This window comes from Oreochromis aureus, linkage group 5 (assembly GCF_013358895.1).
Source record: "Oreochromis aureus strain Israel breed Guangdong linkage group 5, ZZ_aureus, whole genome shotgun sequence".
NCBI classification, from domain to species: domain Eukaryota; kingdom Metazoa; phylum Chordata; class Actinopteri; order Cichliformes; family Cichlidae; genus Oreochromis; species Oreochromis aureus.
The window spans coordinates 39,815,360-39,842,685 of NC_052946.1; the positions used below are offsets into that span (position 1 = coordinate 39,815,360).

The 27,326-nt window shown below is 43.6% G+C and overlaps 2 protein-coding genes across 4 annotated transcripts in view; both read right to left on the reverse strand.

Moving 5' to 3' along the window:
• Window positions 1-606: 606 nt before the first annotated feature.
• Window positions 607-12,580, reverse strand: smpd4 (sphingomyelin phosphodiesterase 4). Of its 3 annotated transcripts, none has more exons than XM_031735715.2 (20): window positions 12,454-12,580; window positions 12,015-12,103; window positions 11,832-11,918; window positions 10,698-10,834; window positions 10,324-10,399; window positions 10,021-10,129; window positions 9,700-9,752; window positions 9,443-9,594; window positions 9,189-9,321; window positions 8,595-8,666; window positions 6,087-6,176; window positions 4,689-4,843; window positions 4,342-4,432; window positions 4,154-4,251; window positions 2,921-3,084; window positions 2,377-2,582; window positions 2,046-2,276; window positions 1,792-1,923; window positions 1,573-1,701; window positions 607-1,230 (listed from the first exon to the last, which is right to left on the reverse strand). In XM_031735715.2, exons 2-20 carry the CDS (start codon window positions 12,051-12,053, stop codon window positions 910-912), a joined length of 2,475 nt encoding a protein of 824 aa, XP_031591575.1. In that variant the 5' UTR covers window positions 12,054-12,103; window positions 12,454-12,580; the 3' UTR covers window positions 607-909. The 3 variants fall into 3 exon arrangements, with proteins under 3 accessions (XP_031591575.1, XP_039468221.1, XP_031591576.1); XM_039612287.1 differs by having other exon boundaries at window positions 12,015-12,100; window positions 12,454-12,564; XM_031735716.2 differs by lacking the exon at window positions 6,087-6,176.
• Window positions 12,581-13,510: 930 nt separating this feature from the next.
• si:dkey-49n23.1 (semaphorin-3D) overlaps window positions 13,511-27,326 on the reverse strand; it is a 111,316-nt gene continuing 97,500 nt past the window's right edge. The window contains exons 12-18 of the mRNA XM_031735721.2: window positions 27,093-27,315; window positions 23,457-23,545; window positions 20,800-20,841; window positions 20,170-20,327; window positions 17,902-17,966; window positions 16,169-16,326; window positions 13,511-15,659 (exon numbers count right to left, since the gene is read on the reverse strand). Of these exons, the coding sequence (XP_031591581.1) occupies window positions 15,138-15,659; window positions 16,169-16,326; window positions 17,902-17,966; window positions 20,170-20,327; window positions 20,800-20,841; window positions 23,457-23,545; window positions 27,093-27,315 (1,257 nt within the window). The 3' untranslated portion in view covers window positions 13,511-15,137. The remainder of the gene's footprint in view (window positions 15,660-16,168; window positions 16,327-17,901; window positions 17,967-20,169; window positions 20,328-20,799; window positions 20,842-23,456; window positions 23,546-27,092; window positions 27,316-27,326) is intronic.

Consider the following 27,326-nt stretch of genomic DNA (forward strand, 5'->3'; position numbering starts at 1 on the left):
GATCGGTGCCTATGACATTCCCAATATGCGCTGGCTGCCGTCGGGGCAGCATGAGTACGAGCATTTTTTTTTGCCGATGCCCGTGATGCCGCCCCGGGCAACCGCCCGTGTCGCCCGTATCTAAAACCGCTACTGGCCTTGGGCATTTTTAATCTAAAAGAACGTACGTACCTGGGCCCGCCTACTATCCTTGGAAAGGTAAAATGATTGGCTAGAATCCAAAGTGTATGACATCTCGCCACACGGGGCGATTGTGGCTCAAGAGTTGGGAGTTCTTGGTCAGAGGGCCCGCTGGCGCGAGTGTGTGAATGGGTGGATGACTGGTTGTGTAAAGCGCTTTGGGGTCCTTAGGGACTAGAAAAGCGCTATATAAATATCATCTCAAGAAAATTGAGATGGTAAAAAAAATTTACCATCTCACGAAAAAAAAAAAAAGCACCGAAATGTGCGCTGCTTTTCGGTCTGGTTACTACCATTTATGTCAGAAGCGGTGCCATTACCGGTACCCATCCCTATGGGAGCTGGTTCTATTTTTGTAACCTGCTGTTATTGGAGGAGTGGATGTGATGCACAGCACACAGAGACAGTTAAGAAACGAGAACTACAAAAGAGTGCAAACAGTTTAATGAGTCATTTGGACAAAAAAATCAACTTCCTCTTTATTCGACCAGCACTTTGAATATTTCGGCCTCCACCTGTTCTCAGATGTTGGGGAGGAACAGAAAAAGAAGGAAAGCTGAGATGTTCTCCAATTATTTACAAGGCTGGATGACACAAATCATATGAAAAACAAAAACTGAAGAGCTGCCGATCCACCTCCGTGCTTGCTGTACACATCTGTGAGCAGTCTACAGTCTGATTTCTTTCAAGACATTAAAACAATTTATTTCCCCAGATGTGTCAAAAGCTTTAGTGCGTCTTCAGTTTGTCTGCAAACAGCGTCATGAGAAGTCCGTACAGGAAGCCGCCGGCGAGGAGCAGCACGGTGCTAGAGATGGGGCCGAGCGACAGGAGGGATCCAAACACATAGAAGAGAAGCAGTAGCAGTATGGTCCTGTAGCTGGCCAGCGGCCGCAGGCTCAGCCTCGGCCGCTGGCTCCTCTCTAGCATCCGCCGCGACATCGGGCTGTGCTTTAGTTTGGTGGTGGAATCGAGATTGGTCAAGTAGTGACGACTCAGACGGCCCAGGAAGTCTGGACGCGAGCACAGTGCATTCATGTGTCGTCCAAACTGTGAGGGGGCAACAACAGACACACGAGCACGTGTTTCATTCATCACAGTCAGATATGAAATTTACATACGTGAGCACAAACAGTGAAGCAGGCTGTTTACTGAGCTTAAAATCTGTACTTTGTGAACTGAAACTGTTGAATATATGAAATGGTGAGGGGGGCAACTCCTGTTTGAAGACAGCTAAAAAAACAAAGGTGGTTACATTTCTCCTTTGTTACGTGTCACTCTGCTGCTCTCCATCCTCACGTGCCCTGACTGTTTCTACTGTGTTCTACTCACAGCCCCTTCTTGAGTTGTATTTATGACGCCCTTGCAGGCTTGCCTACAGACAGCACTCACCCTCTCATTAATCAGAGAAGAGATCCTGTAGAAGAGCCTGACCAGCAGGGCGTTCTCATAGCTCCTAATGGGCTGCAGCTCCGGGTCTCCCTGATAGTGAATATCAAACCTGCGCAATCCATTTATGATCTGCACAAAAGCACACAAGATCTCTTTAGTCAGTTCTCCTCCGTCCATAACTCTAACGCCCGTCTTCCTCTTTTAGGATCAAATACTGACCTGCCTCCGGCCCAGGTCAGTCAGGATCAGCCCGTTCTCACTCTGCACGCAGTCTGGCAGCTGTTTGCTGTTGCCATCATCCTCCAAGGAGCCCAGGTTTGATATGAGCTGATTCAGCTGCCCCTGGTTTAGCTGCAAAACAACAAAAACCCACCTCCTGTTACAAAGCCCAGCTTCAAACAAAGGACAGGCTTAAATGAACATGCTGCAGTCTCTGAGCTGGGAGTGAATAAAAACATCCAAACTAATCTGACCTTAAATATCTGGCACAGGTTTTCCAAAGCTCTGTCCAGGAACTCGTGGGTCTTTTTCAGATATTCTCCGGTCTCCTCTGGCTCGGCTCCGGGGAAGCTGTTGTTCAGATCAGATGCGCCGAGTCCAAACCAGGACAGGAAGGATTTATTAGCCGCCACCTCACTCGAATGATCTGATATCCTCTTGGCTGTCTGTCTGGCTTGTGCAATGATCTGGATTAGCTTCATGACCTGCAGGATGGACAGGAGGTGAAAACTCGGAGCAACACAGATGTTTTCTGTTCCTCTGTGGTTGACAGACCAACTTAAAAAGCCACACAGGTAAACTTACCGCTCCCCTGAGCTCCGTGCCAAACATCTGCTTGTATTGACAGTCCTGTCCTTCCAAACCGTAGACGTGGCTCTTCACCTTGAACACCATGTCTGTCACCACCCGCTGCCGTGATGACAGGTAGCTGCCTCCTTGTCCTGGCGTTAGGTAGCCGCGGGGCTGCCGGTGGTGGAGGACGTGCTCGGGCTCCAGGAACAACTGCTCACCTGCAGGGAGACGATTCCAGGTGTTTGTGGAGACTACAAAGTGACAAAGCCACTGTGGAGCCTTAAGTCATGTGGTAATCATTGGTGGTAACCATTCAACCAGTAATGATTAATTTCTATATTAGTGTCAAGAAATATGAAAAATGCTAGTCATATTTTCTAAAAGATATCCAAACAGATCCACGTTATCAAGGTTTTATTTTTAACCAGCGTGAGAACAAAACACTAACACTTTACTTAATGAGCAAATGAAAAGTTCAGATGTTCATATGCAGATTTTTGAACAATACTAATGAGCCCAACAAAACAAAGGAGGAAAAGCAGATGTCCCTCGTCACCTTTCTGGATCATTTCTGCCAAGTTAGGCTGAGCGAAGACTTTGGCCACCCTGAAGACCATCAGCGCATTTTTGGCATTCACCAGATCGGTCCTGACCGCTCGGTTCAAAAACACCTGGAAGAGCTTGGTGTACATGAGCAGGTTCTCATGAACAAAGGACTCCCTGCATGAGAGAAAGTTATCATCAGTAACATCATCAGCAGAACCTCATCTATCAGTCCGAACCCCAAAACAGCAACAATCCCCAGACTTCCACCTTTCTGAGGATCCATGTTAGAGCTAGGATTCAGTCAGCAAAAAGAACTACAAGTAAGCCCAAAATATCAGTTTTCATTAAAAATCTATTTATTAAATATGTCTCATTTAAAATCTACCAAAATCAAACCACCTGCACTTACACATGCTCTAATAATTGTCTCTTGTCCAGCTTTATTCCACAGTATTTATCAAACCTGTGCCTGTGGAAAGGTAATGGACATTAAAATGAAAACTACTGCATCTCTTTAGCCTCATTTACAAATTAATAGAATGGACCCCCTCCTCAAATATTCATTCACTAGTTGCCGATTATTTCTGAAGCCAAAGTGTCACGGCTGGTGCAGCAGTCGTGTGGTGTTTGTAGTAAAAGGACCCAATATGCAGGAAACGGCTAGATGCAGGTGAGCGTTTATTTGCAAGGTGGAAAACAGAAAAATGAGGCACGAGAAACTACTAAAAACCTAAACTGGGAACACTAATGAGGAGACCTGAAATAATAAAGCAGGATGAAGAGCAGAGAGACGCAGGACGAATGAAGAGAACACCATGAAACGCAGACGGAGCGATGAGGAAACCAGGCAGGCACACACTATAAATACACACAAGGTAATGAGGGAATGACACGCCAGAGGGGAACACAGCTGAACCTAGTTAGACACGACGAGACACAGACACAGACCTTCAAAGCAAAACAGAAGTATACACTGACGACACAAGAAACTGACCGGGAGCATAAACTATAACCAAAGAACAGGAACATCCCAAATAAATAAATAATAAAATATAATATAATATAATATAATATAATATAATATAATATAATTAATTAATTAATTAATTAATTAATTAATTAATTAATTAATTAATAATGATAAACACATAATGCTGGGTCAACTACCCAGGACCATGACACAAAGGGAGAAAAACAAGATGAAGATTTTATGGACGAGCACTTCAGAGTCCACTCTGCTCACCATTTTTCAGGCACTGTTCTGTTTTGGTCGGGCTGAGGGTTGGCCTTCTCCCCGGTGTATCTCCAGGGCTGGATGTAGCTCAGCCACGTCTCCAACACCTGAACACGGACAAAATACGCTCGTAGCAGCAAACTGTGTGTTCATGGAGCAAAACAACCGATGATCACGACATGATGTGAGAGACCTACCGCTCTGAAAGACGCGTCCAGAGGCCAGTGACCGAAGCAGTGCTGCAGGAACAGGTACAGCTTCTGCTGCACAAAGCGCTGCACCACCACTCTGTGGGGGAAACACAAAGTTAACTAAAACCTTCAAAAGATTTCAATCCAACAACATTTAATGATCCACTTCCTGCTTTTGTTCTTTTATTTAAAGTCAGGGCTGTAGTGAAGCTACCACTGCATGCTGATACATGATGCATATCTATAAGCAACAGTTCAACCATTAAATCTGCTTTACTTGCTTAATATTTTATTTTAGTAATAATTGTTCTACTTCCACAAAGTCTGACAGCAGCGTGTGTGCAGGAACTGACCTCTTAAACTCTTCCAGTGGGCTGGTGTGGGTGTGCGAGTGGGCGGAGGGCGAGGACGACAGCTGCTCAGGCTTCAGGCTGTTGGAGAAGGCGTGTAGGTGTTTCACCAGGAGACGCACCACCAGCACGTGCTCCTCCGTGGGGCTGAAGGGCTCCTGCAGAGGGAACCGGTCACACACAGTGCTCGGACATGACGCCAAATATGCCCAATCGCAGCCAGGATTGATGGAAAAAGCAGCCATCGCAATGCATCCCAATCCACAAGCAGCCAAACAATTACCAGACGCTCAGAGAGAACAGAGGTCCCACACTCAGGAGCTGGAGGGCTTTCACACGGTGTGGACTGACTGTGGAGCGCCATGAAGGAATTTATACCACACTGTATTTAATCTGAGTGTGATCGCTAACATCACAAACACCGGATGAAAAGCTTCCACTGACACTGAACTTAAAAAACACACTTTGCAATTTGCATATTTTCCTTGTAAATGTCTCGCCTGAACACTTACCACTTAATTTATTTACCGTTTCCCTTCAGTGACCCTAACGTTTTTGTTTTATTAAAAAATAATTTATATATTAAAACTGTGGGAAACTAAGAGGTGGGACCTCAGTGCTCAAAGCTGCTTCATCAATCAGCTGCATGTTTCCTCGTCTGGATAACACCAGGAAACACAAACAAGCGAAGCAAGGAAAGTAATGATATTTACATCTTTCTGATTGGCATGTAAAAAATGATCAATATCACATTTGAAAAGAAATCATTTTTTAAAATAAGAAGTTCTGATTTGATTGTAGTAGTATCTTTTGCTTTCAAAAGATTAATGCTGCCAATAGAGAGAAACACTACATAAACAACAAAGCACAGCAGACAGTGTAAAAAGCATGCCTGTGGAAAAAAAAAAGCAAGAACCACACCCAAACCAGTAGAAATCTGCTCAAAGATTCATTTTCAAAGCTTCATTCCTGGATTACTTTCTCTTTCAAGGATACTTCTCTGTAAAATTCATGATTTACAGTCAGACTCAAAGGAAACAGGCCAATCATCCTCTGGTTTACCGACAGCAGCCAAAGAATTAAACGCTGTTACCGTATAATGTGGGTAATCTCTGTCTTTTAATAATCAGATGAAAGTCAATAAGCATGGCTCAGTTCTAAAGTACAAATAATCCCTGAAACTATGATTAAAATATCTTAAATGAACGCTTTTTATTAAACAAGCCTGTAGAATGAAGCTAAACAGCCGCTGCTATCATCTGCCATCTACAGGCCGGTGACTGGAATGACATCGTCTGGTTGTTGACATGAGAGAAGTAACCTTGACTGTGAGCTTGAGTGACTGAGGTTTACCTCCAGGAGGCCCCAGAGGGGCGGGGGTGAATGAAAAGGTAAAAGTACTTGGTAGGTGTGGAGGGTCCCAGAGCCTGGTGGGGCGTGAGGTTGGCACGGCATGCTGGACATACTGAGGCGGTACTGCAGCAGCGCCAGCTGTTCACCCGTAACCACCAGGGGGGGGGGGTAGAGGAAGATGAGGAAGAGGAAAGACAACGACGAAAGGTGGAGGAGCAACAGTGAAGAGAGGGGGAGAGGGGGAAAAAAGTGAGGAAGAGGAGGCAGGGAACGAAAAAGGTGGCAGGAGGAAGGTACACGTGAGAACAGGAGCAAAGGAGGCAGCAAAAACAGGAGCGAGAGCGCAACCAGACAGAGACAATTGGCCGGAAATATTCAGGAGAAAAAGAGCAGGAGACAGGAGAGGAGACACAAAGACAACAAAGTGACTTTGGGAACAAAATGAACTGCTGGGGGCGACGCAGACGCCGTTCCTACACCAGACGCGAGTTACGTGACTGTAGGGACGGGAATCATTTCACTCCAAAATATTAGGCTTTGTTCATTAATACTGAAAATGTATCTGAAACCCCCTAATCGCTGGCTGCCATCAACCACGAAAGAGTGAAAAACGAGCGAGAAATCCCAGTTTGTGTTTTTAAACCGTCACTGTAGATCCAAACTAAAATAATTCCCATTCCTACTGTTCAACAACAGAAACAGAGGGAACTCAACACTGTAAGATTTTGGGGTTTGTGTGTAAGATTATAGTAATTTTTAGCATCAAACTGTTAACGGAGGGACAAAGTTTTAAGGATCGGACTGAACTGTGAATTATGCAAAGCTGCCAGAGCAGAAGATAAAAACGTGGCGCTGCAAATGAGCACAACACGCCTCCAAAATCTTGCAGGTTAACTCCACTCTTATATATAACAGACACAGTGACCTCACACAGCATTTAATAAAGTTCAGGTGACAACAATTAAAATCATGTTTACTCTTCGGGACGGTCAGAATGTCACACACAGTGAGTCCACCCTTTCCTCTGCAGTCTCATGCAGCAGTAAACAGAACATCATCTACAGCTGAACTACACCCACCAGCCACTTCATTAGGTACTCCGAAGGTTCAGCTGCTCATTAAGGCAAATATCTAATCGACCAATCAAATAGCAGCAACTTAATGTATTTAAGGACATAGAGATGGTCAAGATGACCTGCTGAAGTTCAAAGTGAACATCAGGGTGGGGAAGAAACAGGATTCAAAGTGATTCTGGTCCCAGACGGGCTAATGGGATTTTCTCCACACAGCCATTGCTGGGATCTAAAGAAGAGAAACCAAGATGACAGAAGAGCATCTCTGAACACGTTGAACCCCGATGCAGAAGACCACACCAGGTATCACTCCAGTACAACTCTCCATCACCAAAAGCTCAGATAAACTGGTTTCTTCAACATGACCGTGAGTTTGCTGCACTCTAACGGCCTCCACATCTCAGCCTAATAGAGCACCTTTGGGATGTGGTGGAATAACAGATTCACATCATCACAAATCTGCAGCAGCTGTGTGACACTATCGTGTCAACATGAATCTCTAAATGTTTCCTGCACTTTGCTCAATCTGTGCTACAAAGATTAAGAAGCTCAGAAAGCAAACAAGAGTCCAACTTGATACTAGCAAGAGGTGTACCTAATGAAGTGGCCATTGAGCATACAACTGCAAACAAACAAATCAACCAGCTACTAATATTTGATAGATGAATATTAGGCACGTTTTGCTGCTCTGGTATCACAGCTTTGTCCTTAAATCCTGGACACACATGGAAATTTCTTCAATGTTTTTTGTAGTTTGAGTTCGATCGTTGAATCAATCAATAGTTAAAATACTAAGCGTGCAACTCTTAGCTAACGTGCATCACTTTTGACTTTCAGGTAACTGCAGACAAAAGCACAGCTGCAAAGAAACTGCAGTTGGGTGGATATTCAAGTAGGTAACATGCTGACCGTGTAATAAATAATAATATAGATGAGGGGGTCTAAGCACATGCTGTATATTTACAGTGTCATGCACACTGTATACAGTGCAGGTGAAATAAACACCAGCATAAGCGTCTGTCGCACTGAGACACACATTTATGCACACATTGATCCACTCCACATAACTTTATGCTGGTGTTGTACATACACATGGAGAACATACCAGCAACACGCTTGCTGACACAGACATGCAGCATGCAAAGGATGTGGTAGGAAGCAAAAGCACTACTACCAGGAACATGCCCCAATCCCTTTATGCAGGAGCTCTAAGCTCAGACTGAAGAGGCTGTTTACAGCAAGTATTCAACTACAAACTGATGCTTCAAGCAGAGCAGCTGCTTGAGGAGTGAAAATGCAGAGACGAGGCTGAAGATACTTAACTAATAATAATTAAAAACAACGACAACAACATGATATATGTATTTTACAAATCACGGGACCTCATGGGTGTGAAGGAGGGGTTGTGGTCAGCCAATCAGCCGTGCGAAGTGGACAGGTGTGTGTGTGTGTGTGTGTGTGGGAGGAAATGTATATATCTTACCTTTACCTGAGGAGACTGCAGCTTCTGATACATTTCCAAGGAGTAGTGATGGAGCCAGATCTCCACAAACATCTGAGGAAGATCAAAACACATATTTTGAGGATTAATGATTAGTCATTTCTGTTTTTAAACACGCCCACCAAAACTGAAAACTGTGTATTAAGTCTCTTCACTGCCTTTCAAATGTTTTGTTTGTAACAGTAAGTGTAGTAGGAGTCATATTTAAAGACTGAAATTTAGCCAAATTCAGCTGAAGATCATCTTCTTGCACCTCAGTGAGGCAGTGGTCCTGTTCTGAACACTCACACCACGGTCTCGGATTTCACCACGACTCAAACGTAAGCAGAGCCAGTGGGACAGAACAGAACTGGCTGTGAGAGATCTAAAGACAGCTGCGGTGCTGAAGATGATCCTGAAGGGGAGATTGAAGAAATTGAAATCAAGTATGATTTATATTTTCTTGGGATGGTTCCTGCAACTTCCACAAGAAATAAGCTGATTAATCACACCTAAAAATACCAGTTACAGCAGTCATATGCACGTCCACAGTCCAAACAAAGGCAATAATGACCCAGAGCTGTATCTGCATCCTACCTGTAACAGGGTTTCAGACCTCCAGATTTCCTGGGCTGCAGGGTCAGCGTTCACTGAGGGCTGATGGAATATGTGATGCTTCAGGAGACTGGGGCTATGGATGCCGTAACTGGCAAAAGAAACACTGGACGATCTGTTGAAGGCACAGGAAGAGTCTGAATTCAAAGCTTTTGAGGAAATGCAGGATTTTTGTGTTACACAGTATTAAACATTCAAATGTTTCTGCCATTAGAGATTCGTCTTGTCATTAGCACCTCGGTGAAGGAGCAGAAACAGAGCCTCTGGAGTCGGAGAAAGGGGAAGGAGGAACGCTTCCTTCAGTGGGGAGGAAGTACTTCAGGTAAGTGTCCACCAGCACAAAGTAGGCGCTGTCTGTGGAGCTCCCGTACTGGCCTGGAGGGTAGTTCTGAAATCATAAAAAAGGGCTTATTAGTTTTTGATCAGGTGGTTCAATAAAAAAAAATATAAAAGTGAATAATGTGTTAGACTGACTTAATAGTGACAACCTCACCTTTGGTGTGATGAGACAGTAGGCAAAATTGAACATGAAGAATTCAAATGGGTCTGAAGAAGGTTAAGGAATAACCCAACTGATCTTATAAGAGCATAATTCATTCCTTCTTTAATTAAGAAATCATAAGAAATCAAAAATGAAAACATTTATGCTTCAGACGTTTGGAAACAAAGATTTTTTTCCGTTAGACTACAGAGACCAGATACATGTGGGCGACCTGGTCCTAAAATCAGCAGCTCTACAAGTGATTGCTTCATCAATCCTTCAAGAACTCCATAAAGAAAACTCAGACTTTGCTGTTTGCATTGCAAAGGATACTGAAAGCGATGTTCAGCGTCAGGAGACCAGAGAGAGGGAACTGCAGCTTGTTGTGGAACAGCGGGCAGTCTGGGAGAACTCCCTCCTGGATGCAGGCTTTCACAGGACCCTAGAAAAATTAAAACAGTGATAGAATTTCAGTCTCAAATTCTGCCAAAAGATATTTTGCAGTATTCATACAAGACCAGTGATGTGGTTACAGCAGCTCTATGTGTCTGAACAGTCACTCCAACATAAAATGACAATATTTAACTTCAAACGTCTGACTGCAACAGCCAGAGGTGACGAGGCAAATATTCTTACCGGGAGATAATTGATTGGTATTTCATATTTGTACTCTTCCGCCTGAAGTTTATACACAAGTTTCATCATTGGACCACTGGAAAAAAAGAGAGAAATAAAAAATATTTTAATATTTTAAAAATACAACGAGTGCATGACATTCTAGAAAACAAGAAGATTAAAAATGGAAGCGCTATATGAGATCTAAAAAATATACTAGACGTGCTCTTCAGGGGGGCAAAAAACAAGTCATAAAAGCAGAGAACTTCAACACGTCTGACCTCGTAGCTCGAGTTTCTCCTTCTGCCAAATTTACTAAATATTTTGAATCTTATTAACAGATTAAAAACCTCAGCAGGTTTCCAAGATATTCCACTCAGCTGATATGAAGCTACCTGGGATTTAGGAAGTCCATAACAATGTTGTACTCGTTGCTCCGTGAATGAAGGAATCGCAGGTTCCAGCCAGCGATGACACCATCCAGGCTGCCAAACACACTCTCCACCAGCCAAGGAAAGATCAGGTGCAGCTCCTACAGGGAGGAAACACACACACACACAATAATAAGAAACACACTTTAACGTTTGCCTGCCTGACAAATAATCATATTCAGGCCTCCATCTCACTGTGACAGTGCAAGTCCTGACTACAGTGGAGCCAACAGAGAACAACAAAACTGCACTCGTCCTTTGTGTCCCTCAGCAAAACACCCACAGCTGCTTGCAAACAGAACCCCAGCTATCCACAGAGACCCCCACATGCCTCAGGAAACAATGGTCTCCACTGATCTGGGGCACAAATGTCTGAAGCTGGCAAACACTGAACACTCCCTGGGCTGTGACTGATGACAGAAATAGATTTGTGGCCTGAAAAGTGAAGCCAAAGCACAAGTGCCTTAAACTTGCATTGAGGATAACCAGATCATAATGTGATCTTCTTTTACTACCAGCCAATTGGAATGCAGCATAAAATGATGGACTGCCCAGAATGACACAAAAGAACAGATGTACAACAAAATGTTTGTGACTCCAAGAAAGACGAAAACAAAACAAAGAGCCAACGGGACGTTTAGTTGTATTATGAACGCTCTGCCTGATATCACGACAACAGAGAGGAAGTAGCATGCAAACAAAAAGCCGTCTGTCCCGGTTCACTGTGCAGGCTACTTGCAACCAATGTCGTGTCCTACCAACACTTATTAGATTCATGACAGACGGGGCCTTGCAGTCACACTGTGGCATCTGAAAGCAGGCCGCATTCCAAGAATTCAGTTATCTTGGATTTACGTGCACATCTTTCAGAGTTCAGTTCAAAGTTCAAATTTCTTCTGGGAGGAAAATGAAACTACACAATCGGTGAACGTGAAACATTAAACTGATCTCTGCCTGAATGACGTAATTCTCTTACTGCATCTCCCAATCTGAAAATATCTTTGCAGCTATTTCTCATGTGGGAGTTCATGCAAACGTTCCAGCAGATATTCTATCGACTCTTTTCACAGCAAATAAAATAAATCCAGTGATAACTACCTTTGCAGGATACTCATCTATGATCTTCACCAGATCCTGGCATCGCTGCAGGAGAGGTTTGGTGGTAGCATCGGCTTTCAGGTTGGCCTGAAACAACATCACATGTCACAACATATTCATGACCAGAGAGGAGCTATTCCCTTTAAATGACTTCATAACTAAGTGCAGGACTCAGAGACTCACCAGCAGGAAACTGGGCTGCTGTAACGTTGGATTAGCCATTAAGGACCCCGATGTTTCTTTCTACTTCTGTACAGTCCACCTGGATCCTGCTGCAGTGGCAATAACACAAACTTTAATAAGAAGACTAACTTTAACAGTTTTAACACGTTTAACGGGGAAACTTTTGTTGGCTTATCACTAAAAGAAGTGGATGGTAACCGTAGTGTTAAAGAGGCTGCAGTGTCTGCCACTGAAGGGATCCTCAGCAGGAAGACGATCCATCAAAAGCAGCACTCAAGTTAGCACGAGCGGGCTAGCAAAGGCTGCTAATAGAGCTAGCACAGACAGCTAATAGTAGCTTAAACTAAGAGTAATGGTCGTTAAATCGGCTTTTAATTAAAGACAACACACGTCACAATCACAGAACACATTCTCCGCTTTCAAATCAGCACTGTCTTGCCTTTTCTTGCGATTATTCTTCAAAACTACAGCCACTTTCTCAGAAACCGCGTTTCCATCAGTGCAGTTCAAATACGACTACACTGCTTCTCCTCTTCTTCGTTGGTGTTTTACTTCACTCCAGATGGTTGATGATCGTGTTGTCGTACATTACTGCCACCTGCTGGAATCACTGATGCACTGCAATGTCCATTTCTCCCTCAGAGGCGGAACGTTTCCATCTCTTCTGCGCACGTCTGAGGTAAATCCGGCCAACAACAATCTATTTTATTCTTCTTTTAATAATAATAAAAAAAAACAATCCTCGAATATTGTTCATGTACTCTGAAAACAAATGTTTTTTCTGTGTGACTTTTTTTACTTGAATTCTACAAACCGTTTTTATTTACGTGTTTTCACATTAAAATATAAACCTTTTATTTAACATGTTACTTGTAGTTTCACTTGAACTACAGAGGTAGTCTAGGTGAAAATATAATATTTAAAGTAATACCTCGTTATTTATCCAGCTGTATTAATCTTTATTTTATTAATATATCGTATGGTTACAAGTAAATCAAGTAAATGACCACTATAATCACCTAATAAGCCTATATCACGCAAAATAATTACTTAAAATCTATGAATTAAAGTCTGTGTGCTACAGTAAAGATGGTGGTGGAAGTATAATTTTCAGGAAGAAAAAAACATTTTAGGCTGTTTTTATTAGATGTGACTTGAGAGCTGTTATAAATACTCCTCTCTGATTTCTCTCTAGTTTTGATTTTTGGCTTTGCCCTGTTAGCATGAGAGATGGTACCTACAGCCTTGCTGCATGTCTCAGCACCGTCTCGAGTGACATCCCAGGACAGAGGCCACTGCAGGAGAGCTGAACAGTGCCAGTAGGGCTACAAAACGACCTCCAGCAGGGCACTCTTCTCCTCAGACTATCAGAATGAGACTCCACGAAGAGGACACCAGGGCGCGATGTGTGGAGACCTGTGCTTAGAGCCCAGGACTGTGCAGCTCAACCAGAATTCAGCCAAAAACTCCAGAACAAAAAAGATAAAATGCACAAATGTTTTTCTTTGTTTTATTTTCACTGAGAGTTATCATTTGTGGCTTATTCACATACAGTAAAAACGATGACATTACACGGTCTCGAAGCTTATTAGAGCTGTGAAGTAAAAAAGTCTGAAATTTGCTTATGAGGAAAACACAGGTTTATATAAACTTACAAAATGCAGTAAATTCTACAGGATACAGAAAGGAAACTAGAAAAATAGAGTTCTTTAATATACATGGACGTAAAGAGCTATACATAATGTTTCAAGCAAGGTCCATTTCATGTGTGCGTTTCCATCGAGGCCTTTAATCCATCAGGTATGTGTGAAGCTTACGTCTCAGAACAAACATAGATACCTGCTGAAAACTCTCGATAGTTTTTAATAAACAGGGTTAAATGTGAAGCAGTAAACTGGGCAAACACTGGAGTCTGCTGTCAGCAAGTTAGATCATATAAATACGCTGCGTCTGTCTGCAGTGTGTCTGAGATCCTGAAACATTTCCCCCTCCAACTGTCAGTCAAACCTGAGTTTGGATGCAAACTGCACGCCAGCCACTGAGGTGTGTTAAAGGTCTGAATATTTAAACATGTAGAAGAGACATGAAAATAATAAAAAGGGTCAATCTGAGGTGTATAAAACATGTTTTCTTAGAAAAGCTGGCAGACATTTTGGCTTTTAGAGATCCTCACTTGCAAAAGGAAACACATTAAGAAACAGTTTCAGGGACCTTTTAACTTACTTGTTTCATTTTTTGTACTGAAAGCCAACTAAATGCTATCATCAGGGCAAAAAACCCACATAAAAATTAAAAAGCATGTCTGAAATAAATCCGAGTTCCCCTCTAAGCTCGCCTTCTCATGCAGCTCCAGACTGATTACAGAACTGCTGCTATTTTTCAACCAATCAGTCAAAGTCCTGTGCAACAAATCAAAGCAACCGTTTCACTTAAATTTCATTTTCAGAAAACTGGTCAAAGTCACATAGAGGAAAAGCCCTGGTGAGTGAAGTGAACGATGACTACGGCCACAAATCCCAGCTCCAGCGTGCAGCACAGAGGCTCAAACAGACCGGACTTCCAGGGGGTGACCTGAGAACAGCAGCAAAGCAATCAGTCCAGAGCTGCACACAAAGATGACCCTGAAGGGGAGATCATCCAAATTTAAATCAGACCTTGCTTTTTTTTGTTTATAGGTGAATAACTGGAACTTGTCCTTTAATTGCAGCTCATATCTATCAGTACATCTGTCAGAGAATGCTGCAAAGTCTAACTTACACTTACTTGGACTACTTTTCTACCAAATGATTTATCTGACTGTAAACTATCAGCAACAGCTCATAAATGCATGAGCAATTTGACCTACAAAAACAAGACTTCAGAGACAGATACATGTTTCTATCATCTTTCTACATACATCCTTATATTTCCATTTCCAAGTCTTTCTAAATACTAAAGATTTCAGGACGAAGACAAACGAATCTCTTTTTCTGGAATATTAGTTTTTAATGGTAAATTATCATTAGTGTCACTTTGTTGGCCGGCTTTATTTGCTCAGGAAGCAAACTTTCTTGATTTGACCCCACCGTGTCCTCTGCATGTACAGGATCTGTTGTCCTCGGCAGTCTCTGATCCTCCAGGCGACTAGAGAGGAACCTCGGGAGGGTTGTTCCTCCTCACGCGAGCCTTCCTGCTCTCCTGTTTCATCTTCAGCGCCCGGAGCTTCTGCTGCCGGCGCTTCTCGCGGTACCACAGTTGCTCGCAGTACTCATCCGCGGTCAGACTGTTGCTTCCCACCTTATGCAGGTCTTTGTAGCTCCTCAGAGGGAGCTGCTGAGGCAGCCACGAGTTCCCATGTCCTGGCAGAGAAGGCGGTGCATGAGGGGAGCCCGGCTGGCTCAGAAACCCAGCAATCCCTCCTCCTCCGGCCGGGCCAGTTTTCCCCAGAATCACTGGGCCTGGGAGGTTGGGGTTGTGGCTCTGCATGTAGCGAGCTGGGTTGAGGCTGTGCTTAGGGATTATGCGAACGCGGTATCGAGCCAGGACCTGGGTGTAGGAGTGCTCACGGCTGGTGCAGGTGTAAAGGCCCGAGTCGGCCTGTTCCAGCTGCTGAATGAGCAAGCCTCGCTTCATGTGGAAGGAGCGGTCGTCGTCGCTCTGAGGGAGCTGAGGAAAGAACGGCAAAAGTTCAGTCTGTGCTGTTCTTTGTATTCAAGGAGGTGCAGCAGAATATTGTGTGCACTCGTGTGCAGCAGTGCATTTTGGAACAATGGTAGTTAATGACAGTGGGACAGTTCGGATTTTAGCTGTTTTTACAGCCCACTGGTGGGTTTATATGCAACACGGCCTCTCTTTCTAAACATCTTTTAGATGGTCCAATCTTGGTCAGACAGAAACAAAGTCTGTTTCTGCGATACATTGTTTCTGTTTGCTCAGATTTAGCCAGAAAATAATGTCTGTTAATGTCTTGTCCTTTGGAGGCTCGGGACTAAAATTATATATAAATAAAACCAGAGGAAGGGGAACGTTTAGAGGACAAATCCAGAGACTAAAGCCATGATTAGGGTTTTTGGTGAATGAGCCACATCAGAGAGAGGAAGAAGACTCTACTGTAAACATTTGTAAAAATCTGAATGCTTTTAATGTGAAAACTGAAAAGGGAGCGGTAAACTCACCTCTCTGCTTTCATGTGTCTGACCGACAGTCTGCTGCTGGCTGTCTGAGACCTGCAGCGTCCACCTGAGCTCCGCCTGGGACGAGCGAGGAACACACTCCAGGAAGGTGGAGTTTCCCTCAACACCGTACACCACCTTCACCTCCACAGAGTCTGAATCTGACAAAGACACAGGAAAACCTTTAGGATATTGTTCTTTTGCTTTCACAGCTCTGCACACAGTGCGATGCTCCCAGGGAAATGATGGAAATGATTCTTTTCTTTTTGTAGTTAGGTTTGTTTGAATGTGAGACAGCACAGGTGATAAAAGATTATACAGAAAAAAGCACTTTTTTTGCATAGAACTGTAAAATGAAAGATTTCCTTAACTGTAAAAAAACGAGTTTTCTGTTATTTTTGACCACAAAACAGAGAAACCTGCAGTTATGCGATACATCCACTAGAGGGCGCCATATGCTTGTGTTCAGAACACCATGGTAACAACAGGCATTTTACCTTATTTTCACTTTTTTGTAAAAATACAAGGTGACCATTTTTAAAAAGTGCTATCAGCTCCTGATAGTTAACACCAGTAATTAAAATATGAAGTAAAAACACAAATGTTCCTTCTCAGGTGAGACAGGTGAGTTGAGTGATTCAGTGGATTTTCTGTTCACAAAAAAAGAAAAAGCAAAGGTTTCAGGAAAAGACAAACTGCCACTTCTGTTTTTCTCTGATACAAACTAAACAGTTATTTAGGATCGTGTACAGAATTCAGCAGCAGTCTGGTTTCTAATGAAAATCATTTATTAACAAAATCAATAACAGATCCAATCGAAGGCGGAGCTGAGGGAGGGCTGAGGAGGAGGTGTGATACTTCCTGATTCAGTTATCAAGGGAGAACTTTAAGATCAAATAAGGATTTTTTCCACACAAAAAAATCCAACTTAAACACGCTGACCTCATGTGGGACAGTGGGATGGGGATTTTTCAGACACACACACACACACACACACACACACACACACACACACACACACACACACACACACACACACACCCATAACACATTAAAAAAGTCAGACACACTCAGAAAGACAAACACTTCCGTCTGTCACACAAACAGAGTGAATCGATGGGTCAGTCCTGATAACAGCGACTAAATATGTCAGGAAATGTGACATTTAAAAAAATTGTATGTAAAATTGATTTCTTTGCAGTTTTTAACAGAACTTTAATGTTTTTTTCTCCCCTGAAAAGTTCACCTGAGTATCTGTGTCTGATATAAGTTGGGAAAGAAACGACATGAATCCCACTAAAGGGGTCAAAAGGTTCTGACCTTTGGAAAATTTTGCATGTTAAGTGTAACAAAGTTACTGTACAAAATAAATCAGTGTTGAGGGGGCCAGGTGGGGGGGACTCACATTTAATATATGGAACGATCAATAATGCAGCAGAAATGAAAGAATACAATAACTCCTACATGACTGGTGTCATATTAGACTCACTGATCACACACAGAGGATCTGAGCATCAGGTCATGTGATCTTTTATTTACTCGCAGCCAAAATTCAAGCACAGAGCGATTATGGGCCCAACAACATTCCTACCCCACAGTGACACTTAACACTCTGCCACTGGTCACAGTACAGCACATGTACACATGTAAGTGTGTACATGTGCTGTACTGTGTAACAGCTGTCAGGAAAATTATATTTTAAACAGTTTATTCACATCAGCAGAGGAAATGCTTACCGTCCTCTGTGTCTGGGCACTGACTCCAGGGGTCTCCATACTTCACATCCTGTCTGCGCGCCCGCCTGACACACACACACACACACGCACACACACACACACACACACACACACACACACACACAGGTTAGGTTGAATTTAAAAGAGCAGATTTGAATCTGTGAGCTTCGTTCTTTGGCCGTTTGCATTGCTGACTCACAGTGAGAAGGTTCAAAGCTCTTTACTGTATTTTTTATTTGATTTATTCAGATAACAGCGACGATACCAGCACATGGACACTGTGAGTAACATGCAATCGATTTAACATAAAGCGGACTTTTAGCCGGAGCTTGGTTCAAACATGGACGATGGATGGATGCCACTGAACCTCTCTCATGCTTTATATCAACATTTATTTGTTTTTGTAAAAACTGCACAGTCCTCTGATGATTTAATTCATGCTGAAAATGTTAAAAAGCAGCTTTGTGTGTGTGTGTGTGTGTGTGTGTGTGTGTGTGTGTGTGTGTGAGCAGACTTCAGACTCATCGGTTAAAGCACAGCTGACAGCGGCAGCAGCAGATAACGCCGTGCCTTTAGATAAACTCGTATAAGTGCATTAAATCCTCCCCCTCGCTGTTGTTGCTGAGCTCCTCTGGTGCCAGAAAAAGGAGCTACTGTGATTATGAATGAGGAAACAAGGAGTGAGAACAGGCTGTGAAAATACAGAGTGTTTGTTCAGAGCTTTGTCACGTCTCGTTCTGCTGAGGCCTCCCTGTTACCCCCCCACCCCTCGCACCCATCCTCCCCTGTTTTAGCTTTAACTCATCTACACGACTCCAAAATCACGATTCCTGCATCCTTCTCTCTGCAAGTCTCCTTTCAGATGTTTGAGGAAACTTGAGCGCAGCTTGTATTCAAGTGTTAAAATCTCACTGGCTGTGCAGGCACACCATCACTATCAGCTGATACGGATGTCATTTCAGCTTCATGTCACTGCTGCGCGGCCATTTGACCTTTTTGTTATTGCCCTTCTTATGGTATAAATTCATGACAGAACTGCTTCATGGTCATTAAAAAAGAAATGAGTGTAATGTTTATTTTAGCAACAATCAGCAGAACCGAGGGTCAAAAATCACTTTCAATCATAGCTCGGTTCACTGGAGGTGCCAACTTACTCCAGGAGCAGCGCAAATGCAGGACTTTTCATTTTCCACTTCATTTATATCTGTGAAAAAAGGCTCGGAGAACGTGTTCTTGTGTTTTTATTGTTTTTTATCCTGAAGGCCATCAGAGGGACAGCAGAGCATGTTTTTACTATAAGGCAGAGGCTGTCAAAGCTCCAGAAGAAGTTCGGTTCTCACACTGCAAAGCTTTTAGCAGCTAAAACTCCAGCGTACCGGCATCAGCACCGTCCACACTTTCACTGCAAAACAAGGTCAACACATCTGCAATCTTCCCGCTCCCCCGGCATGGGAGGTCACACAAAGGTGGTCATCAGCTTGATAAGTCAACACGGGGTTTATCAAACTAGGGGGCGGCTGTGCACACAGAGTCATCTACTAATTGGAAGGTCGGTGGTTCAATCCCTGGTTTCTCCACTTTGCATGTTATCTTTGGACAAGACTCTAAACCCCCAGCTGTCCTTCATGCATCCATCAGAGCATCTGCACACGTGTTAGACAAGGTGAATGTGGCTTCAGTTACCATGGCGATGTATCCCAGGAAGATGTGTGTGCATTAAACTTTTATTTTATATTTTTAACTGCACTGGCTCTGTGGCCCAGTGGTCTGCAGGGGTGCAGCTTGTTTTTCACAGAAATATCTGGCTCTCGAGGTTCTATTTGGCTTCCTGATGTAGTTTTTGTCCTTTATCGCACTCTAGATGTTTGATTGTGGCAACACGTGGAGCTCACAGAATAATTCACAGCCTTAAACTGTGAAAACGCAGACTGAGTGTATATGCTGAGATGTCCCTGTGGTCTGCTTTCTGTCACACAAAGAGCTGTAAAGACTTTAAACCATCAGAGTTAACTGGGTGCCTGACGTCTCTGTCCGCTTTAATTCTTATGAAGCTACAGTTGCGTTGAAAAGTTGCTCAGTTTGCACAATTACCCGTTTTAAATTTAAAAAATCATGTTGTTGAAATGTGCCACATGAATGAACTTCAGCTATTATCTTTGGACAACAGCCAACATGAGCAGGACTGAACACAGTAAGAGTAAATCCTAAAGCGTGTTCACACTCGGGTGACTCGGGCTGATAAACGTCCTCCCCCTCTGTCCTCGTTACCTCCGGCTCATGGCGAAGTATCTGGAGCAGGTCTGTCCATCCCAGGAACAGTAGGGGTCTCTGGCCAGGCAGCACTCAGCACAGCCGGTCCCGTATAACTCGCACCTCTGGAGCCCCAGCTGGGCCACGCCGAGCTCGCTGGACACGTACAGCTGTTGCTGTGGAGCAGAGGGGGGAGGAAGAGGAGAGCATTTCTGTAGGCTGGACATACATCCTCATGGCTCATATCTGTTGCACAACTCTAAAAAAGTTGCTCAACATCCTATTTCATCCATAATCTTCATATATGTTTACGCTTCTCTCAGTTTTACATTTCAAATGATAGATTTTGGGGACTCGTGTCACCGAAATCTATAAAGATGTAAAGATTTAAAGATGCTACAGAGACGAATGATTTAATCAAAGCTGATTTTGCTGCAGAAAAGTCAACATCTAATATTTAGATCAAATTTAAATACTTTAGATATTTTAGTCTGAATCGTCTGGATAGATGTAAAAACACACATTTCCTGTTTGACCACGACCATCACTGTGACACGAACCAAATAACGACTTATTTAATTTAAGAAAGCTCCAAAAATACAAAAGTAATCCAAGTCCGACACTTCAGAGAGAAACAGAGAGACTTACTCGCTTGGTGGAAAGCTCCATGCTGAGGATGGGAGTGGGGCTCTGTGGGATCAAGAGGAGACGTATAAATATAAGAAGTTACAGATAACGCACGATGACAGACGGCGGCGTTCATCAATGTTTATGGCGAGCAGCGTGATAGGTGAGAATTATTAATGAGACGAGGAATAATTTAGGATTTAGGAGTAACTGCAGTGCCGGCTTCATCAGGCTCAAGTTTCTTGTTACACAATTCAGAAAAATGCTTATTGGTGAATAAATGTGGGAGAAAGCAAAGACGAGCAGCGTTTATGCCGTTTAACAGCTGGAGCGACGCTGGCTTTGTACTGACAGCAGATAAACTTACAGATGAGATTATTAGTCAGTAAATCAGTGGACGATTAAAAATGACCAACATGATATATAAAAAAAACACTTCACTATTTCTTATTTATTTTTATTACGTAAATATTTAAACAGCATTTAAATATCGATGTTATAGTCAATAGATACATGTGAGTATAGTTTTGAGGATTCTTTGACTCTATACTAGATAAAACTTTATTAATCCCTCGGGTGGGTTCCTCTGGGGAATTCGGTAAGAAATGTTGCCATGAGCAGGATTCGAACCCGAACTTCCGGGTCTCAAGGCGGCTACTCATCTAACTGAGCCAAACTCATTCTGCAATTAAACACATGTTTAATTGCAGAACTTGTATCTTGGTAACGTTTATATGTATTTTATAGCTTATTCAATATTATGTGTACCTGGGCAGGGACTGCAGGTCTGGCTAAAAGTCGCCCAGTCTGGGAGCCCAGACTCCCCAATGCTCAAACCAAACTTATCCCCATGACTTAAGTGACGGACTTGAATAAATGAACTTAGTTACTTTGTGTAAACGACCCATTTTATATAAAAAAAAGAACAAACACACGTTTTTATTTGCAGACAAACCTGCAGGAACGGAGGAGAAGGGTCGACTCGCACCACTGACTCCAAACCACAGACGCTGCTCCTTAAAAGCAGCAATAATTCAGCTGTGTGGAGGTTGAGGAATGCCTCGGAGCGACTCACGGCTCTGAGGTCAGGGCAACTACTGAGATTAGAAATCTAATAAGTCTCTTTCTTCTTCGGGGGGTAAAATTACCCCCCAGCTCCATTTTTCTGGCTCACTGACTCAGTAAAGCGTTTCACAAAGGGAGTCGACGACCCCTGACCGCTGTGAGCCGAGGAGTCGAAGTGAAGGAGAGACCAAGTGTTTTACAGTGATATGACTATCCTGCGTTCTGTCACAGCCAGAAACTGAACAAGCACTCATGTGAAACCCGGTCAGGGTGCAGCCCGACCCCCCTGCAGCCCCCTGCAGACTTCAGCCGATAGAAATAAAGGCTCCCGTTTCATACGCTGCCCACAGCTGTCCGACTGTTTTGTGAGTCTGCTGGAAATGGGTTTGTTCCTGTCTTAATTAGTAGTAAAGTAAACATTTATTAGTAGTGAAGTAAACAGGCCGAGTGTGTGTGGCATCCTGTTTGTTTGTGGCTTCTCTTCCTTCACCTGTCCTCAGCTCCAACTCTGCCTGGGTTTCATTTCTCCGTTTAACTTTCCGCTTCCTTCCCTCTCTTCCGTCTTTTTATCCCCCTCCTCTGCATCCTTCCCTCTATTTCTGTCCTCTGTGTTTTTTTTCTGTGTTTAGTCCAGCTGTATTTTTTCCTTTCACCCTGATGCATCCATGCCTCCTCACATCCCTCACTTCTCTCTCTTTGCTGTCCCCATTAGCTTATTTACCCAGATGACCTTGGGAAATATGTGCCCTGCTATCTGTTTTTGTGTTTAGTGGAGTTGTTCCAGAAAACGATGTTCGATCACACGGTCCGGGCCTGGCAGATGGACAGTGGGAGTCACGGAAACAAGCTCTGTGATTTTAGCCATAAAAGTCCCGTGTAGTTCGCCTCTGAGCCCGAGGCTTAAAGGTTCTGTGGGAGACTCGCATGAAATCAGGTGGTGCCAGCAGTGAGACGTGCAGAGAGAGCTTCAACGAAAGCTGCAGCAGGTCAGACAGCTCCGTTTCTGGGTGCTCGGCACGCTTGAGCAACTGGACCAGTTTATCAAAAGGTGCTGTTGAAAGAGACGTGGGTTTGGCCAGGCAGTATAAAACATGGGCATAAATACCATGATGTCACCTGTTGGTTTGTGAAATCCAGTTTTGAAATCTTGAGATAAGCATCTGGTGTTTGAGCGACACACAGACCTGACTGTGAAACTGATTTTGTTAAGTCCTGAGTGAAAAATCGGCCCCGTCTGAAACTCTGAATGACCAGAATTTACAAAATGAACTTCATGATTTATTCAGTTTGACCTGAAATAAACAACCGAGCCCACAAACTCATCAGGGAAGTGTTTACAGAGGCCCGGCCATAGACGTCTACGGGGAAGGAAGTGTTTCTGCACCACAGGAGGCACTCCCACATCAGCTGTTCAGACCCAGCAACTACATCCATCTTTTTATTTACTGTTTTTGGATCTGATGGAGAAACTGAGGGCTGTTAGTCACAAAGTAAACCTGCTTTGTCATCAGGAAGGCATCAATCACACACAGCTCTGTGAATATAACAGGGTGGAAAACGTTAGCGCCACCTTCGTGCTCTCCATCGCTCACAAACCTGTAATAACATCTCACCTGGAAGACTGTCAGCTCCTCCAGTATGACCTCCTCTGTGCCCCAGTTGTCTTTAATGACAGACACCGCCTTCACCACCTTCCCATCATCTGCAACATAAAAGAAGATTTTTGACCGACGTGTGGGAATCCTGCGGCAAAACACACATTTTCATTTCAGCTTTGAAACCAAACTCTGCCCTAATAAAACATCTGCAAAGACGGCCTCAGATTTATGCCGGAGTGATGAAACAGTAGGATTGCACGGGGCCCTCTTTAGAGAAACTCCAGGAAGGAACACCGAAAGCTTGATCCGTTTTATCTTTTCCGAAGCAGAGCCAGGAGTTCTGTTTCACAACAGCCTCCCAGGAAAGCCCCTTTGGGAGATGACGCGTCTGAAAAACAAAGCGTTACACGACCGAAGCTCAATCCCACGTTAGCACGGGACACGGTCTCCAGCGGTAACCCTCGTAACGACGCTAAACAGGCACCTCGCGCACAATTTATGGCAGTTTGTTGTTACACACGCCAGCTGTGACGGTGAAACCACACACTGCACTTAGGATGCAACACAGCAAAACCATATGGAACACAAACACACACAAATCAACTGCTGGAGACGCAGACAGGCGCGCATTTGTACGATCGGATGTTCAGGCTTTCAAACACGCTCGCTTACATGTGCGCTCACATCACGTCAGGATGCTCATAAAGCTCCACTGTGGGAAACCGTGTGTGTCTGCAGCTGTTTGTGAGACTACTGCATGCTGTGTGTGTGTCTGCAGACATGTCTGTCAAACAAGTGTGCCCTCATCACTGAGTAATGATGCGCTTCAATGCCTGTGGTCACCAGAGGCTTTTGTAACGTTTAATTTCACAGTAAAAAATGTAATCTGGTAGCTTTGTGATTATACTGATCCTGGCATTTTTGTTTTCTTTGAGTCTAAACACAGAGACCACAATCAGCACAACCTGGAGATGAAACAAATCCAACAAGCTTCTATAAAATAATGTATGTTTCCCACTGTGTCCTTTATTTGGTTAAAACTGAACAAGAGTCAAACAGCAGGCTAGCAGAGCGAGGACAGCAGCTAGTTTTGTTTATTTATTCTAGGACAGCAAAACATCAAAAAGTCAAATCTCAGTTTTAGAGAGAATCACTGGTTTCTTAACCTTTACTAAAACAGATGGACTCAGAGGCGCGTTTCTGTTAATCAGTAATGAAATAGCAATAACATCTCAAAAATAAATTCAACTTAGTTTAAACTTCCAAAGTTGCTTTGAAGCCTCAGACAGCAGCACAAAGGTTTCCACTTTGAACTGAAACCAGCAGGTCACTTTTGACCTTTGGGATTTATATTTAAGACCTGCATTAAGTCAGGTGAGGTCAGGGTTCATCGCTCCGGGAGACCCACATACATGAATCTGATCCTCTGCATACCAAACCCAGGCACAGACATCTCCACCTTCCATTTGTTATCATTCACTGTTTGAAACAAACATGCAAAGATAAGACGATAAGGAGAATGGCTGTGCAGGTATCCGCGGTGTCATCGTGTCAGCCTCAGTGTTTATCAGAATACAGGAGCAGAAGGATAAGACCGCTGATAGTCCGACTGAGTGATGGATGATATGAACATAATAAACCCATGCCATGAAGCTCCTGGTGCACAGCTTTTGTGCTGATGTTAATTCAGAGGATGTCTGGAGTGGTGACCTCGCTCTGCCATCGTGGACGAGTTACGATGGTTCCTAAATGCTTCCATTCTCCAATAATACCACTTCCATCTGACTGTGGAATATCTGCACACTGTCTCGTTGCCACAGTGGGATCCTGTTACACTACAGTTTAACCCTTTTCTAAACTGGTGCCTTGCACTATTCCTCCAATCACAGCAGGGTTTGTGAAAAGCTACAGGACCGAGCAGCCTAAAGGAAAATACAGTGTTTGATTTAAAATGAAAGTAAAGCATCTATCAGCGTGAGGCAGAGCAGAAAGTGGTGAAAGACAGTAGAAATGAAACACATCTGCACCATTTACTTTCTATTATCTTACTGCACACTGATTCTGCAGACTGATGAGCTAAATCTGGATTCAACTGGACTGGATATAAAAGAAGCTTCTGTAAGCTTTCAGTGCACAGCGCTGCGTTCACTTTAATACCTTTGAACAGCTAAACTAGAAGCCATAACTCAAACGAGTACATGACCGCAGTAACCTGTAGACTTCTCAAAGCTGTATTTCAATCCTAAAATAAACAGTGTGATGCAGGGATGTGATTAAAGAGTCGGATATTTTTAAAATGGGATACAACGAACCAATAAAAAAAGTCATCTGTCACTCAGAAAGCATGTAGAAACATTCCTCCTGGTGGTATTAGGTGAAAGATTAGAAGGAGCATTTATCAGGCAGGTGAATGTGGAGTTAATGGGGAGATGAGAGGTGGTGGAGAAGAATCCACTTAGCAGAGATGTATGGAGCAGGCGGAGCACCTCTGGCCCCCGATCTGTCGCCAGCACTTAAATAACTGCTGCCATTAATCACGCGTGCACAGACAATCGCTCACTGTCAAAAACACACAAAACACACACACACACACACAGACACACACACAGACAGACACACACACACAGACACACACACACGGAATCATTCAGCTGCAGAGACACAAAGAAGCAAACCCACCTGTGTGCACATTAATGAACAAAGGCCCAACACACTCAGGAAATCATTCACCCCGTCACAATAAAAGCTCTCCATTTTTGACTGCCTTACAGATAATGAATGAAAACGTGTTTACACACAACAGGCGAGCCACAGGACGTCGCTCTAAAAGACGGTCCAATCACACGCTCGAGTTCAAACGTAAAGGCGTGTTTATTCCACTCGCTCGGCCCCGCCTCAGCTGATCTTATTTTACCGACAGGTTTAAATCTCACAGCCGACCAAAGTTTCACCGAATCTGAACGTTCTGCTGTTCTGTCAGTCGTGTCCCAACTGAGCTGATGTTTCCAGAGTCTGCAGATATTCTGGCTCAAACACAGAGGAAGAATTATTCATGATTCATGGGTTTAAAATATAAAAAAATATAGAAAAAATTTAAATCAGGGAAATGTGTTAAAGAAGGTTAAAAGAACACGTTAGAAACAGGGGACGTGTTAGAAATCCCTGCTGTGTTTCAAAGATTTCCAGCTATTCCTCTCCCTAAAAATCACATGTCACTATTTAACTGGAATTTAGTGCTAATATAAGAACATCAAACTCTTTTGGTGAAGATCCATCCAAAAAAACACAACTCATAGCTCAATATTTGCCAATCCTGCCTCTTTATTTATCATTGTTACAGTTTCAAAACCAAACGGTCTTTTCTCCTTTCATTTCAACATTAAGTTTTGCTCTGTTCTCAGTGTAAAACCCACAAAACACTTTTTGTGTTCCAGAGAAACCTTCATCAGTTTGCCTCCGTGCACCTCTGTGTAAACTCGCCTCTTTGCTTCATTTACACACTTTCCATCGCACTCTGAATCAGCTGAACTGATCTGTCACTGGTAACAAACTGATGAGATTTCAGTCCCAGCTGCAGTCTGAGTCTGTTTTCCTCCACACTCCTCGATACTTTCTTCCCTCCCCTCTTTTCCTTCCCCTCGTCCTCCTCACCTGTGCCCAGGTGTAAGACGTCGTACGGGCCGTCCTCGGCGTCCACCCTGTCCACGACAACTTTCTTTAACATGTAGGCCGAGTTGACGCGGGTTAAGATGGGCCGGCCGCCCAGAGGCAGGACGGGCTCCCACATCAGCTGATGCTGCCGCATGAAGCTCACCACCTCATCTGGGAAGTCCTTGGTGGATTTGTGGAGAGCATCGTAGGTCTCGCTGGGACACTGGAGGACCA